The 16,914-nt window shown below is 38.9% G+C and overlaps 1 protein-coding gene across 2 annotated transcripts in view; it reads right to left on the bottom strand.

The window, feature by feature from the left end:
* The window catches only part of EFHC1 (EF-hand domain containing 1), a 60,445-nt gene that overhangs the window by 35,866 nt on the left and 7,665 nt on the right, over window positions 1-16,914 (bottom strand). Inside the window, exons 2-5 of one of the 2 annotated variants that reach the window (XM_082662735.1) lie at window positions 16,184-16,405; window positions 7,749-8,036; window positions 3,142-3,291; window positions 1,796-1,988 (exon numbers count right to left, since the gene is read on the bottom strand). In XM_082662735.1, the coding sequence (XP_082518861.1) occupies window positions 1,796-1,988; window positions 3,142-3,291; window positions 7,749-8,036; window positions 16,184-16,405 (853 nt within the window). The remainder of the gene's footprint in view (window positions 1-1,795; window positions 1,989-3,141; window positions 3,292-7,748; window positions 8,037-16,183; window positions 16,406-16,914) is intronic. The other variant, XM_082662736.1, reaches the window with a different exon arrangement.

Below are 16,914 nucleotides of genomic sequence, written 5' to 3' on the forward strand. Positions count from 1 at the left end.
CAGTTAAAGGAATTATTTAGCTGATGGAAGCTTAGCCTTTTCTATCTGCAAGACTAACAATAACTTTCACAAAAAGATATGTGTCCTACCTTTTCAAAGGACCCTACATAGGTCACCAGGCTGCCTTTCCATCTACCCCTGCTGAAAATTGTTAAAATTTGGAAAGTTATAGATGAGGATGATTACATCTTGAAAAGTCTAAACATAGGCCACATTCATAAGGCACATTGATAAGGCAGACACAAACATGGAACCTGAGAGTTCAAGAGATTTACTGACACTTTTTTCATGCCATCCTGAATACATCCCCATTCTTCTTCTTAATCATAACTCTGACGTTTGTTAGCTCCAGATGGCAGGCATTGCAGGCTCATTTAAGCATTCTGGAAGGCCAAAATTAGTATATTAGTCCCAGTGTCACAGAACTCTAAGAGGGTTCTATGGGAGCTAAGTAGAAGAAACACGGCAGGCAGCAGCCAGACTAAGTTGAACTAGGGCATGGATCCAGTTATCGCTATTTGAGAATGTAAACTGTGTTAGCAATTATTCTCATTTCTCAAAAAAAGAGGTGCTTAATGTTAAGTCTCTTAATTTAAAAATGACAATTTTTACTCCCTTTTATCCTTTTCCCCAATCTCATTCTCCTCTGCCTCACATGCAACCATGCTAATGAGCAGCTTTCTGATTATCTGCATATTTACACTGTTTTGTGTGCATTTTACTTCATGTAAATGGTATTGCGTTATACATCTCCTTTTTTTTCTACACAGCACTATGCATTTAAGATGCATCCATTTGCTTTCTTGTACATTTTCCTTCTATTACATATTTATCAGGATATACCTTCACCACATTCTGATTATCCACTCTCCCAGTAATGGAAATCTCCACCTCCTTGCCCCCAGATAACTGCATTTTTAAAAAACACTGTGCAGACCAAGCAATACATGTGAGTAGGATGGATTTAGCTTTCAGACGGCCAATTTGTTTATAACCTCTAAGACAAATCTCTTGCTCAATACCTGGAATTTCTTATCTCTTAGTTCCAAAAAATAGAGTTAAAAAACAAAACCAAAAAAACCCAAAGTATTTATTACAGAGTTCTGTCAGCCATCCAAACATTGGTCATTACATGTGACCAAGATGACACTTTTGTAAGAGAAAATTCTTAAACTATTAAGTCAATAACTAAAGCAAGTCTACTTATTCCAGAGAAGTAGTGACAGACAGCCTGTCTCAGCTGCACTTTGTTTGCATTCTCACACTCCCATTGATAAGGTTATTTTATATCAACAAAGAAAGACCAAGGGTTGATACAATGGGGACCCACCATTATGAACCACAGAATGCCTTTTCCCATCTGAAGTTATCCCACATAGAAACTGCCTGATTAGGAAGTGGTTGAGGTGAGAAGCAAAGTCTGAAAAGCACATAAGGAAATGGTAAGCTGTATCTCTGAATGAAAACAAGCTTGTTTCAGAAATGCATTAAAAATCTGACATGAAATTGCTTCAGCTCAGAAGCCTTGCTCTTCCACACTTCAAATAAATCTTCCACTGCTCTTTTGGTTTTGTTCCCCTGATCTTGGTATCAGTCATCTCTGCCAGACCATTTCAGATACAAGCTTGGATCGAGGGGCCAGTAAAGGAGGGAAGTTATGGGAAAGCCGCTTTTTGAGTACCTAAGAGAACACAGCAAGCACCTCCCAAGTGTAAAGGGAATGACCACACTGATTAACTCCTTTGAGATCCAGGAAAGGTCCCAATTAACAGAGGATAAACTGAATCACACATACTTGCATTCTCCACCAAAACCTTGGGCATGCGCTGGCGGCTCATGAGGAGTGGGAAGGGATCTCGTCCATCATTCCGTTCGTGGACCTCTCGAATTTCCACTGTATCATCCATAAGATAGTAATGAATAATGTAGGTCCGACATTCACCAAACATGCTGTCTGTATCATCCCAGATTGCATAGAATCGAAGAACCTTTGAGGAACCCAAAGCAGTGACTTAAGTAAAAATTCTACAGGTGGAGAGTTTAACTTAGCTACTTTGGCATTTCTGTATCAGACAATGATGAAAAGATTAACCAGAAAGACTATGACATAATCTCAGATGGTTAAAAACAAAGTATTCACCAAAGATACAAAAACATCTGAAATCATATGCCAGATGTCAACAGCTGGAAAGTATTAAATAATAGTCTTACAAGCTTGTGCTGAGAAAGAATGATTCATTTTGATCCAAAATATTAGTCAGCGAAAGAGAAGCTGAATTAAAAGAGCAGTGGGCCCTTTGTTCAGTGCTTTATGCATATTAATAAAGGTACATGTGAATGGTTTGTATATAATTAGTATGGAAAGAATTTTCATTTATTAATCAGTCTTTTTTTAGTTCTTTCAACTGTTCTTTCTAGTAACAGTATCAACAATACAATCTTTAAATACAAAATAATGACAGACATATGACTGATATAAAGAATGTTCTTAAAAGACCTTGCTATTGCTAGGTAAAATTTTCTGAACTAAAAGGAATTAGATGTCTGAGAGAAAAAAGCAGCAAAGAAACACTGAGGGTGATCTGTTTTCTCTTTCCCTTTAGTACAGTAAAGGAGAAGACTCAAATACACCAGTCCACAAGGGGAAGATAGGAAGGTTGGAACAGAGCTGGAAAATACCCAGAACATTCTGTACTCACACATCAATATAAAATTGAACAAGGAAGCATCTGCAATGGGAATGCTGTGAAATTACTAGTTTAACACTAGAAACCTACATATATGCAATAGCTTTGAAATATCCCAATAATTCATTTAAGGTTTCCCAGAGGATTCTTTGATATTAATTCATATTTGAGAAAAGAAGTAGGTGGTTAGAAGTAAAAAGCAGGGAGCAGATGTTGCTCAGCAATTGCTTTAAGATTTAAAAGTTTGGTGGAGCTCACAAGACTTAACTCCACAATCATCTTTGAACCTCTAATATGAAATTTAGGCATTCCTGTACCTCTAACCCCAGAAAGATAGCACTGTATCTGACCAGTTAAATTACAGATATAATGTTTCAAAATACACATCTACCAAAATAACTTGCTAATAAGCAGTGCTGCATTTGGAAACAAGTAAACCTACTGGGTCACTTACTTGTTTGTCAAAGGTGAGAAACTGCTTGAGTTGATCAAAGTCTGTTGGGGTCACATACTTACGAAGAGGCTGTTTCCGGAGTTCAGTGTAAGGATCGAGAGCCATCTTCTCTGGTGGATTTAGTTCAATTCCTTGACTTTCCAAAAATACCTACATAATTCAAAATTAATAATGATTATCTTTCTTGAAGCTTCTCAAAGTAAATATTAAGTGATGCTGTAAAAATAAGTATAATAAGAATTTCTAAGCTACTGCCCACCTTAACCATTAGTTTGCAGCTTGAACATGTCTTAGCAGTACTAAGCCTTTGATTGACCCAGTTCTATAATGCAGATAATAATTGATAATTACCTTAAGTATAAATGGAAGACATGATGGTAAGGTAACTGGCTTCAAATATGAATTCAGATCAATTAGATTTAAGTAGGTGCCCAGGAACAGAGGGAGTACTAGGACTGCTTACATACGTACATCGGGAACCTAACCATAGTTTGAACAAAACGTAATTCATATCAGGTTTACAGGCAAGCTGCAGAATGGCAAAGTTAAGGTGAAATCAAATCCCCAGCTTTCCATCTCATTTAAAACAAATATATGATTAAGTATTTCCCGCAAAAAAAAGAAAGCATACCCACTAATTATTTTAGACCAAAAAATATTTCAGCCAAATAGGAAAGACGAATCAAGTGCTCAAATCTCACTAAAAAAGTTAAAGAAAGCATCTGAACTTGATGTGATCACTGAATTTTATTTTGCTAATTATGAGTAAATAAAATATTTTAAGTCACTATATATTTTAATACAACTTGACAATTCTTCTTAAAAGCACAATAAACTATCTTTTTTGTTGACCAGAAAAGAACAATTTCCTGGGATCTGTTTACATTGTGGAACTGGAAATTAATCTGAAATCTGGGTTTCTTTTGGGAATTGTGTGGTTTGCTTTTGGACAATAGAAAATATACAGAACTCAGGGCCAAAATACCTGGGTTCTAGTATCAGCTCTGCTAACTAGCTTATAATCTTAGTATTTAAAGTTTTATTAGGCAGTCGCCAATATCCTTTCTTTTTTAAAAAAAATTATTTATTATTATTTTTTGGCTGTGTTGGGTCTTCACTGCTGCATATGGGCTTTCTCTAGTTGTGACGAGCAGGGGTTACTCTTCATTGTGGTGCGCGGGCTTCTCACTGCAGTGGCTTCTCTTGTTGTGGAGCACGGGCTCTAGGTGCGTGGGCTTCAGTAGTTGCGGCAGGGGCAGGCGGGCTCAGTAGTTGTGGCTCACAGGCTCTAGAGCGCAGGCTCAGTAGCTGGGGCACACAGGCTTAGATGCTCCGTAGCACGTGGGATCTTCCCGGACCAGGGCTCGAACCTGTGTCCCCTGCGTTGGCAGGCAGATTCCTAACCACTGTACCACCAGGGAAGTCCCCCCAATATCCTTTCAATATTAAAATATTATGATCTGAACATCTACTAAAAGTACTGAACTGCAGATGACAATAAAATTCTCCCCTCCCTTGAGATGGTCTATTAGTGTAGCAGGATTATTGACTGAGAAATTTAATGGGTGTTTTACTCCTTTTTGTTGCTTACAACTGATAACCAGGCCCTTTGTTAACCTTACTTTAGGGATTTGGGGAGGAATGTAGAAGCTTCCTGAAGTTGACTGTTCTTCCTGTCTCTTAGAAAAAGCCTAAACTCTTTGAAGTGATTATTCTAAGGTGTCCCAGGAGGAGGGGAGAGAAGGGAATGTCTCTGAGGGCAAGAAGACAGAAAGAGGGAGATTCCCCCAGACTGGAAAACAGACACAGGTTGGTGGGCCTTAGAAGAGCAAGACTCCCCAGGTCTCTGCAGGGACGCTCGGAGAACAGGTGCAGCCAATCAGCACAGGTGCTCAGAGTCCAGTCTCTTACTCAGCACCAAGCTTCAGGGAGGTGCCCTTGGTCACTGGACAACCTAGGGACCCTGCATAGATGACCCCTTTGGGTCTGCGAGTGCTGCTGCTTACTTGCTATCCTTAGGGCTTAGAATCTTTGGCAAAGCTGAGGGCGAACAGAAACATCAGGTCAGTTTGACTGGGGCTCAATTAGGTCTTAAGTTACTTTTAAAAAACAAAATAACATTTCTTGTGCACCTGTATCTGTGGAGTAGGATTCACATCTGTGACACCAGCAGTAATACTTTAGTGAAAATAATAAATTCTAGCTGAGTTCTGGAGCTCTATTTTTTAATGTGTTCAGTTCATTCTGTCTATAGGACCATTTATGTGGAGCCATGAGTAGGGGCGTGAGAAGGGATGGTGATGATGATATGTGTGAATGGAGGTGGTTCCTTGTCCAAATCACACTATAAAGCCAGTCTCCTCCTTATCCACTCATAGGTCCAGCTGTAGTGAAAACCATCAAATTAGATAAGATGTGAACAAATCTCAAACTGTTATAGAAGCCAACTTGTAACCTAACATCAGTTATTGAAAACATAATTCAATCTAATCATCAGTGCCTGAAATACTCAGCTCTTGTCTATCATTAGTAATTAAAATACAGCTGATCCCCATTATTCACAAATTTCTGCATTTACAAATTTGTCCTTTTGCTAAAACTCATTTGTAATCAACGCTTGTGGCGCTTTTGTGGTCCTTTGCAGCTGTGCACAGAGCAGTGAAAATTCTGAGTTGCCAGCTGAGGCTGAACAACGTGAAGTTCTGCCTTCTTGTTTTCAGCTTTCCTGGTGAAAAAGTGTCCTTTTCATGGTCTACTTGGAGCCACTTTTTCTCACTTAAGTGCTTTCTGTTGGTGATTTTGCTGTCTGAAGTAGCCCCCAAAGAGCAGCGCTGTTTTCTGTTCTCAGTACAAGAAGACTGTGATATGTACTCAGTGCCACTGCACTGTACATCTAAAAATGGTTAAGGTGCTAAATTTCAGGTTATGTATATTTTACCACAGAAAAAAAGGCAGCTGTGATGTATCTTAAGGAAAAAATACAAGTGTCAGCTAAGCTTCATTCAGGCATGACTTACAGTGCTTGGGCCATGACCTCAATGTTAATGAATCAGCAATATATTTTAAATATGGCGTCTGTAAACAGAAAGAACACACAGAACAAGGTAACATTTTGACCAGAGGCTTGTAGGAACCTAACTCTGTATTTCTCTTAGGAGCAATGGTTCAGTATTTGCTAACTCAGTGTTGGTGGCGACTGCACTGAACGTAACTACCATTAATAATGAGAACTGACTGTAACTGGCTTAGATCAATGGCTCAGTGATCAACTTGCAAATGTTCAAACTGTCTGTAAAGACACAATTGTAAAAACAATTGTAATATCTTAAATTTATACATTTCATAATTTTTCACTGTCGGCACAATTCTGGAACTGCCTATGATAAAAAGAACTTCAAAACCTAAAAAATAAGAGATCAGAACACATTTGAAGGGGACAGTATCTCCAAGATGGTCTGGCACCTCCACCTTCTATATGGTTTTCTCGGCAGCTCTGGGGCGACAAGCCAAGGATGCCATGGCTCCTTTCCTCACTGCCCTGAGGTCCTGTCCCTGCATCATCTCATCAGTGAGGCCCTCCCTGCCCAGCCTTTACATATCGTGCCCCCTCCAACTCCCACCTCCTTTACTCTCTTCCATAGCTCTTAGCAGCATCTGACACATTATACATTTGTTTGCTTATTATTTGTCTCCTCCAACCAGAATGTAATAACCTCCATAAGGGCAAATACTTATACCTGGCACCTAGAACAGTGCCTGGCACACAGCAGGCACTCAGTAAGCATTTGCTAAATAAATTACTAAATGAAAAAAATAAATGAGTGAACTCACAGGAGCTCAGTGCATGGTAAAAATTAATCACATTTGGCATTAGGTCACATGGGATTAAAGGCATAAAAAATTCAGGAACTATATTTTTGCTACTAAAATTTATTTTAAGTGAAACAAATTTGGAATTGATTTCCTAATACCTACACTTTGTGCTAAAGAAAGTGCTCTCTCTCGCTCGCTTCTTCCTCTCTCTCTACAATTAAGTATAAGTTATCAAAAAATCCATATTTATGAAATAGAGAAATGGAGGATCTTTCTCACTATAAGAAAGTGTTTTCCTTTAAAAATGTTTTTATTCCAGGAATTCTTTAGATAGCAAGTTTCCCTAGAACAAAGCAAGTATGAGTTACGGAAAAAATACGAATTGTACAAAAAATTTTAGGCTCATATCTGCTAATAGTGGTAGTGCTATTTTTGTAAACCCAAACTTCAGCTAAATTGCCCAGTGCCTCTTCCATATTTCTACCCCATCAAGGGAACTAGCTCCCCTATTCTCTATCTGAACTGGCATGTGAACTGATTTCTTATCAAATGATTCAGCTGTGAAGGGAATTTAACTTTATTTGAATGGATATGTAGCAATATCATTTTGAAAAAAATGATGTCACTACATAGCGATGGCACATAGGACATAGACAAATGCCAAATTAACCTACACGATAATCCACTCAGGACAGATGATCAGTGCCCTCCTCTTACCCTAACAAGTGACATGCATCCTTCCGTAGATTAGAATAATGCCTAAGCACCACAGCTTCCAAAAACATATACTATACCTGTGTGAACTTGTCACAGTCAACAATGCGGAAAGTTCTGCCATAAATTGTGATGTTTATTCCTCGGTTTAGGTCTTTCCAATGGTAATGGTCTCCCCGGTCATTCTTGGCTAGGCGCTGCCGTTTGATTAACTTGCCTTGAGGGATCCCGGAGTTTTCCACAACAGGCTCTATGACAGACATGCTGTCATCTTCCAGATGGTAGTAAATGTTCACTTGGCGGATCCTGTAATGTTCCTCAGTTGACAGAGGAACATCTTCTTGGAAATAGGCATCAAATTTCAGCACCTGTAATACAAAAAGGAGGGAAAAATGGTGTATTAGTGTCTCATCCAAAAATACCAAGTACCTTCCTGTGCCAAGAACCACTCAGGGAGATTCGAATACTCATCACTCCCATCTTCTAAGTCAAGGGCTGCCAAACTATGATCATGGGACAAACCTACCCCTGCCACCTGTTTTTGTATAACCTGCAAGCTAAGAATGTTTTCATATTTAAATTGTTGAAAAATCAAAAGAAGAATAAAATTTCAAAACACATGGAAATTATACGAAATAACACGTAATTGCTAATGGTTGCTTTCCCATTACAAGGGCAGAGCTGAGTAGCTGGGCTGCTGCTATGGACTGAACTGTCTCCCACCCCCACAATACTCATATGTTGGAACCCTAACCCCCAACGTGACTGTATTTGGAAATAGGGTCTTTAGGAGGTAATTCGGATTAAATGAGCCCTAAGGGTGGGGCCCTAATCCGACAGAACCGGTGGCTTTGTAAGAAGAGGAAGAGAGCTCCCCGCTGTTAGCCCACAGGCACTGAGGAACGGCCACGTGAGGACACAGCAAGAACGCATCTCTCTGGAAGCCAGGAAGAGAGACTTCACCAGAAACCAAATTAGCAGGAGTCCTGATCTTGGACTTGAAGCCTCCAGAACTTTGAGAAAATTAATTTCTATTGTTTAAGTCACCTGTTTGTCTGTATTTTATTATGGCAGCTCGAACAGACAAAGACAGCTGCAAAGCCCAAAATATTTATTATTTGGCTCTTCACAGAAAAAGCCTGCTGGCCTCTGCTCTAAATATTCAAACTACGTGTAGACTGTTTATTAACACGTTCCTTGACAAGATGGCTTAAAGATCTTAACTCTACTAGCTTTACTTCAATGTCAAAAATCCCTCTTAGAATTTCCAGAAAGAATAAGAGACTATGACTTTTGGTTTCAAAATGAAAATGAAGTCTCCAGTCCGTTTCTTTAGGAGTGCAGTCCCTTGTAGATGCACATTAATGACATATTCATTCTTAGAGACTTTGTATGAATGACTCTCAAATCAACAATCCACCACAGACTCTTGGGTGGCATGTCAATACCCTCATTGTGCTCAGAAACATCTATCCTAGATGAAGCAAATCCTAGGTCCTCTGGAAGCATCAGCATCAGTGTAAAGTCAAAATGACACATCTACTGTACATTTGAAAAAACTTAAAAATAATATAAAAAGCTTATGTTGGGAATTCCCTGGTGGTCCAGTGGTTAGGACTCTGTGCTTTCACTGACGAGGACGCCGGTTCGAGCCCTGGTCTGTGCACTAAGATCCTACAAGTGGCACGGCGTGGCCAAAAAAAAAAAAAAAGCTCATGTTGACATGCGTTGGGATTTTTAAATGTCTATAATTCTATTTTTAATACTTCTTTTCAGGGCAAGAACGTATTAGAATGATGCTTCAGGGAGGCAAGAGTGTTAACCCAAACCTCTACTAGAGTAAGAGGAACAAACCAAGGAGACCCTTTAGTGAAGACAATTATGGTTCAATGGATGGGAAGATGAGATAATGTATAATGTCTGCTGTGGAAGAACAAGATAAAAAGCAAAAGAGAACGGGCAGTTGCATAGGAGAAATATGAATATAATGGAGTCAAGACCTTAAAACTCCTAATAAAAAGATGAGATGGATGAATGTAATGGAATGTTTAAAGGAGAAAAATCATATGGTAAAAGCAAAAGACAAAGATCCTTTTAAAGTAACATTTTACAACAGTTGCAAAGAATTGAAAGAGGACATGATCAGTAATTCACGTACGAAATGGTCTGTACCTGAGCCACAGGCTTACACAGTTTTACCTGAGAAGATAACTCTGTAGAGAAGACGGTGAGCTGGATTTTAGACTTCCTGAATTCAGCATGCACAGTTACTGTGGCAGGAGGCAACCTGAGACGCAGGGCTGGGTTTTGGGAAAGAAGTCAGTATTAGAGGAGAATCAGGATGACTCAACATTCTGACCTGAGCAACCGAGAAAATGGAACTGCTATCAATCTGATACAGAGCAGAATGCAGTGGAGCAGGTTTGGGGGGGGTGGGAAACAAAATTAGGGGTTCGGTTTTGAACACGTTTAGTTTCAGATATCCATTGAACATTCAAGAGGAGATGTCAGATAGGCAGTTACATGTAGAATTCAGGACACAATTCACTGTGTAAAGCAGGGGTCCAACCCCCGGGCCGCACAGCAGGACATGGGTGGCTGGCGGGCAACTGAAACTTCATCCGTATTTACAGCTGCTCCCCATCGATGGCGTTACCACCTGAGCTCCGCCTCCTGTCAGCAGAATTATTTCATTATATATTACAATATAATAATAATAGAAATAAAGTGCACAGTAAGTGTAATGTGCTTGAATCATCCCAAAACCTTTACCCGCCCCTCTCCCCGGGGTCCGTGGAAAAACCGTCTTCCACGAAACCGGTCTGAGGTGCCAAAAAGGTTGGGGACTGCTTGTGTAAAGGACATTTCAAGGCATGAGTCTGGACCAAAGTAGTGAGCATAGACAAAGAAGAAAACGAAAGATTGAAGCCTGGGGCACCTCCAGTTTCCTATGCCATCTGTTTTCTAAGATGAAGGGGATGAAAATACCTTTGGCAACAGGAACCCGGCCTCAGAATGGGAGGCTGGGAAAAGATACACACACATTTTAAAGGCTCAAATAATCAGAATTTTTTGCATTCTGTTTTTTAAAATGTTAATGATAATGAGTTATTTAAAAACAAACCTTATAGACTTATGCCATGTGATCAGTACAAATGAATCCTAATCTCCTATCTTTGTACATTTACAGTAGTGAATTGTGACCACATGATCACTTTGTAAAATCCAAAACATTCCTTTTGAAGCAAAGAAAAATTAAATAATGCAAAATTAATGCACAGTAAAAGTGTTCGCTTTATATTCATTCTAGTACATTCAAATTGTGCAGGGAAAAGAAGTAACTGATTATGTATATATGGTATATTTGGCATTTATTGAAGAAACTGACTATTCAGTTAACTAGGGCACTAAATTCTTATGTTCTCGGTTATTTGGGAGTTTGTTGTCTGACATAAACTGTAAGTGGTAAAAAATTTTACCCATTAAAAAAAAACCCTAGAAGTTTTTTTCTGTCTGTACATTTATCTCTGATTTTTTAATATGAATCAGTTTGTGCAATAAAGTACTTGGGTTTCCTCTGGCATATGATCTATACGTATGGCTAAAACTACATGTTTTCACCACGTAAGTCATATTACAGAGAGCCAGACCAACATGTGAAGACTCAGGAAGAAATACTCTAACCCTGAATGTACTTATTTATTTGACTGTTAATCAAAAAGGCACTTAGGGGCTTCCCTGGTGGCGCAGTGGTTGAGGGTCCGCCTGCCGATGCAAGGGACATGGGTTCGTGCCCCGGTCTGGGAAGATCCCATATGCCGTGGAGCGGCTGGGCCTGTGGGGCATGGCCGCTGGGCCTGTGCGTCCGGAGCCTGTGCTCCGCAGGGGGAGAGGTCACAGCGATGAGAGGCCCGCGTACCGCAAAAAAAAAAAAAAACCCAAAAAACAAAAAGGCACTTAGCTACTTATTAAGAACAGAATTAAGAGTTCTGTGCTCCACCCAGAAAGAAATGACTAGAAAAGAGTTAATCTAGGAAAACTGTTTAGCAAGTAGTTAAGATAACATTAGCTTTCCCAGGTAGAATAAGAAGGAAATATATTATGTAAAAAGGAAGGAAAAAGTAATATTTAGATACTGTGTTTAAAAATTTATTTTTCATGGAATTTTACAGCTGGATAGATTCCTACATGTATTCTAACTAATTATATAGATGAGGACACTAAATACCGAGAGTCCTCAAGGTGCCAACACAACACCCAGAATTAGAATCCAAGTCTCCTAACTCCCAGGAAGGGCTCAGAATGCCCCAAGAAACTTGGAACTACTCGCAATGATGTCAAATTGATGGGGAAGATGCTGAATATTTTCATATCACATACAATTATAAAAAGCCTAGGTACACTTTTTAAATTATTTTTTAGTTTACTCTATTATATCTGTGCATTGCATGCTCAGCTTGCCAATTTTCAGCAGTGACACTAATATGTTAATTTTATTTCTTAAATAATGATTCATCTCATTTTTTTCAACTAATATTTATTGAGTACCAATCACAGAATAGACCAGATGAGTCCTTGCGCTAATGAAGTATACACTCAAGTAGGACAGATAAACACTAAACAAATCAGCAACACAAACTGTAATACACCACTGTGAAGGAAACAAAAAAATGACAGAGAAAAATACGGAGGGACCACCTTAGCATAGTGGCCAGAAAAAGCTTCACAGTAAGTCACACTGAAGGATGAGATGGAGTCAGCTGCTTAAGAGCAGAGGGAAAGCTATTCCAGGAACAGCACATGCAAAGGTCCTGGGGTGGTGTATTACAATCTCAAGAAAATAAGGAAAATAAATCTAGTGTGACTGAAACACAGTGGGTGAGGAAAAGAGAGGCCCAGGAAAAAGCTGCAGAAACAGCAGGGAGGGCCAGGTCTCGTGGTGACTGCAGGGAACCTGTACAGTTGTATATATGATGAGAAAGCCGTGGAGAAGTATTTTGGTCAGTACGTGACATGTTCTGATATTTATTTTTAAAAGACAGGCCTGGTTGTTCTGTGGCAAATGAATTAATGTTAATAGTGGAGTTGGAAATATGTAAATGGATTAGTTATATATTTTAGAGACAGAAATGACAGAGCTTGATGATAAGATTGGATGTGGGTTTTGAGGGAAAAGAAGAGTCAAGGATGACTTTCAGGAAGTGGGGGATAAATTAGGAGTTTGAGATTAACAGATACATACTGCTACATGTGAAATAAATAATCAACAAGGACCCACTGTATAACTCAGGGAACTATACTCAATATTTTGTATAATAACCTTATAATAATGAGGGAAAAGAATCTGAAAAAGAATAGATATATATATATATGTATAACTGAACCACTTTGCTGTACACCTGAAACACACATTGTAAATCAACTATACTTCAATTAAAAAAATAAAATTAAAAAAATTTTTTAAAAAGGATGACTTTCAACTGGGGGCTAGAGCAGCTGGGTAGTGGTAATGTCCCCCCAGAGAAGTGATATCATCAGAGCTGTGCTTTGGGGAATAAAGCAAGCAGTAGACCTGTTATGAGCATAAAAAACATGAGACTAATACAACAGTTAACGACATGTTAGCTGTTAACACGCTGCTTGTCTGAACTAAGATAGCGGGAGAGGAAAGGGAAGTGAGAGATACTTGACTCGGCAAATCACTGAATGTGGGGAGTGAAGCAAGAAAGAGCCAAACGCGGCTCAGGTTTCAAGCTCTTCAAGCTTGGATTACCGAGGGGAACACAGAAAGAGCACATTTGCGGGAAAAGGTGATGAGCTGAGCTACAGACACACAGACACTGAGGTGCCAACAGCTCATCAGGTTAAGAGATTCCGCGGCAGGTCTGGAGTTTCAATAAGGTCAGAATTGGAAATAAACATTGATAGTTGTCTACCTTGAGATGACAGCTGAAAACACAAAAGTGGGTGAAATCTCTCAACAATACAGAATAAGGAATGAGAACAGAACCTTGAAAACACTTACCGTTAATAAATGAGAGGAGGAAGGAAGGCCAGAGCAGGAGCATTGAGAGAGATAGAAGAAAACCAGGAGAGTGAAGAGTCCTGGTAGCAAAAGAAAAGCAGAGTTTCAAAGAGGAAAGGGGGTCAGCTATGGCAGATGTTGTAAACAGGTAAAAGAGAATGCTGGTAAAGAAAACCTCTCCAGATCTGACAAGTAAAACAACACTGGCTACTAAGAAAAAGTAGTTTGGGGCTCGAGGGTGAAGAAGTCAGCTTCTAAGTGAAGTGACAATCAAGTGAGGAAAAAAGTTGCTTAAAGGGTTACAAGTAGAAAGAAGGTTTCTTAAGACAGGATGGTACGACCCTAGGTAGAGAAATACTCACCTGAGTGTTTGAAATGGCAGCAGGATGGAAGTTAAAGATGAAGAGGATGAAAGAAGAACACCAGGAACACAGAGTGGGAAGTTAGCCTGGGAAATGGATACAGTGGGTGATGACGACGAGAACCGTACGGGAGCAAAAGAGAAAGATGCAGGCACTCCTTGGAGATATCCTGGTCTTTATAATCTGTGTAAGAAATACTTACATTCTAAGGATGAGGAACGGTACAAAGAATGTCCAAAACATGGACAAATATGTTGGCTAGTATGTGGACTTCTGGGTATTACCAAAAAATTTAAACTCTGATCTAATTCAGAAAACCCATAGTTTTCTTATCACAAAAAAAATTCCTAGTTTCAAAACCATGCATTTAACTACTCTACCTCATTATCTATGGTAAGAATCATTTATAGAAAATGGTGATGATCCAAGTAAAACGAATAGGAAAACAAAAATGTAAATATTCAAGAGCACTATCTTTAAAGAAATGAATTACAAATAATATTTTAAAAGTATAAATTAAGTAATGACAATTAGCATAAAATTACATAGAAAGACAAAAACTGAGAAGCTTATTTCCTATTCTGGCACAATTCTCCCTCTTTGAATTTCATTAACACTTTTTTTCTTAAGTCTTTACTGAATTTGTTACAATATCGCTTCTGTTTTATGTTTTGGTTTTTTGGTCGCGAGGCATGTGGGATCTTAGCTCCCCGACCAGGGGTCGAACCTGCACCCCCTGCATTGGAAGGCAAAGTCTTAACCACTGGACCATCAGGGAAGTCCCTCATTAATACTTTATCACGTTCTAGTTTACGATAGTTATTTGCGATTGTTTTCAGTAAAAACTGAACCTAACCATTTGTATCTTGATAAACTGTTAAATGCCTATCCCACTCCTCTCTTGTATTTTCCCCCCTTTCCCTTTTCTACTGGTTTTGCAGTGCCTGTCACAGCTGTAAATAAACAAGAGAAACAAGAAAAAGGTAAAGAAATACCCAATCATATCATTGATATGGATGTTTAGGTTCAGCCTATAAGTGGACATGTCAACGTGTTTGTATCAAATGAGTTAGTTGAGATGGGGAAGGGGAGATGATATAGATTATGTCTGATACATTAAAAAATTTTTTAATTAAGTGATTATTAATGTAAATGGCATATTTTCACCACTAGATTATTTTGTACCTTCCAGCCTCTAGCTTCAACAGAGGCTGGAAGGTACAAAATACCTTTATTAATAAATTTTTATTTATTAATAAAGATTGGCCAGCTGGATGAAAATGGTATAGACATTTAACAAAAATAATAAAATGAAACGTAAGACCAAAAAAAGAGAGAAATAAGATAGGCTAGGAGTAAATGAAGAAAGCTAACTTGTAAAAACTAGTCAGTAGTTCTCACAGCCAGTTATACATAAAAATCATCTAGAAATTAGAATCAGTGAGGGCTGGGGCAACATTCAAGTTTCTTAAAAGTCCCACCAGTAATTCTGCTGCATGGCTAGGGTTAGGACAAGCTCACCTTAGTGAAAAGAGGAAGTTCGGTGACAAGGAAAATCAAGGATGCTGTGGAAATGTTAACAGACGGAAATAAAGTAACTCACATTACAAAAGCATAAGGGTAAATAAGACACAAACAAAAATGTTATACTACCCTTTGGTTATATTATGCCAAATCTGAAATGTTCCCTGAAAAACAAAACTTATGGAGACAGCCTGGAGAAAACCAACAACAGATGAAGTCATTGTCACGATGACACTCTGCACTACACAGAGATTAAGGATTTGTCATTACTACAGAATACAGGATTTTTAAAAAGTAGAAAACACAGAACAGGTAAACATAGCAATATGAACTCAAGAATTCAGAACTCATCCAACTTTTTTAAACTGTATTTAGAAAATATTTCAGTGACGTCTACAGGGAATTATTTTCTGTAATCGGCTTCCTGAGTAAAGAAAGGGTCTTTCAATCCTGAGTTCAGCTGTCTATGACTAAGGGTTGAGGCATTTGAACAATTTTCTCCTCAGAGTATCTGGAAAGGCTGTGGTTTACTGTTGACTTTTCTGCAAACAGTTGGCTCTCAGAGATTTGAATTCAAGGGGTACCCTTCCATCCCAGATGATACCTTTTTGTCGAAAGCCACATAGGCAGGAATGAATTCTGCGCGCGGGGCCTGCTTGGGCTGGCCGTACGTGAGGACTGGTGCCTTGCTGGCCAGCTTGTCCAGCTCAGCCTGAGACAGCTGGCTGACCTGGAGCCGGTCTCCGCTGATCCCAACTGTTGGATGTCGAACAACTGCATAGCCATTCCTATAGCCAAGCATCTGGCTTCTAGGAAATGCTGTTTTCTGAAGAAAAAAACGAAGTGTGTCTTTATATTATAAATATTTGTTGGGTAAAAAAGCTAACTTTCAAAAATATAACTTCAACCTTTGTTTATAAACATCCACAAACCTTACATCAAAAAGTTTACCTACTTTAGAAGGCTCTTGTATTTTAAGCTAAAACACTCGGCCAGAAAGGAGGAGGGATGCAGCAGCCTGAGCTTAAAATAAAACTTAAAGCCCTGCTGCTGAAAGTCCAATTTAATTACCAGCTCACTTTCCACAAAAGGCTAAAATATTATCTCACGTATACTCCTAATTTTGTACTAGTCTTCCCATGTTTTTCATTTTATCTGGTGGTCATAAACCATGGAACTGAGAAGATCTAGTTCTGTGAAATGAATTTTTACCTGAAATGAAACAATGGCCCTCTTGCTACAGTGATGCTAATATATTCATATAACTTTTTGGAAAGCAAATGGATATTACAGACTTAAATTGAACAGACTTGAACTCAATAATTCCACCCCCAA

The sequence above is a fragment of the Grampus griseus genome (assembly GCF_964374135.1).
Source record: "Grampus griseus genome assembly, chromosome: 10".
Lineage (NCBI taxonomy): Eukaryota > Metazoa > Chordata > Mammalia > Artiodactyla > Delphinidae > Grampus > Grampus griseus.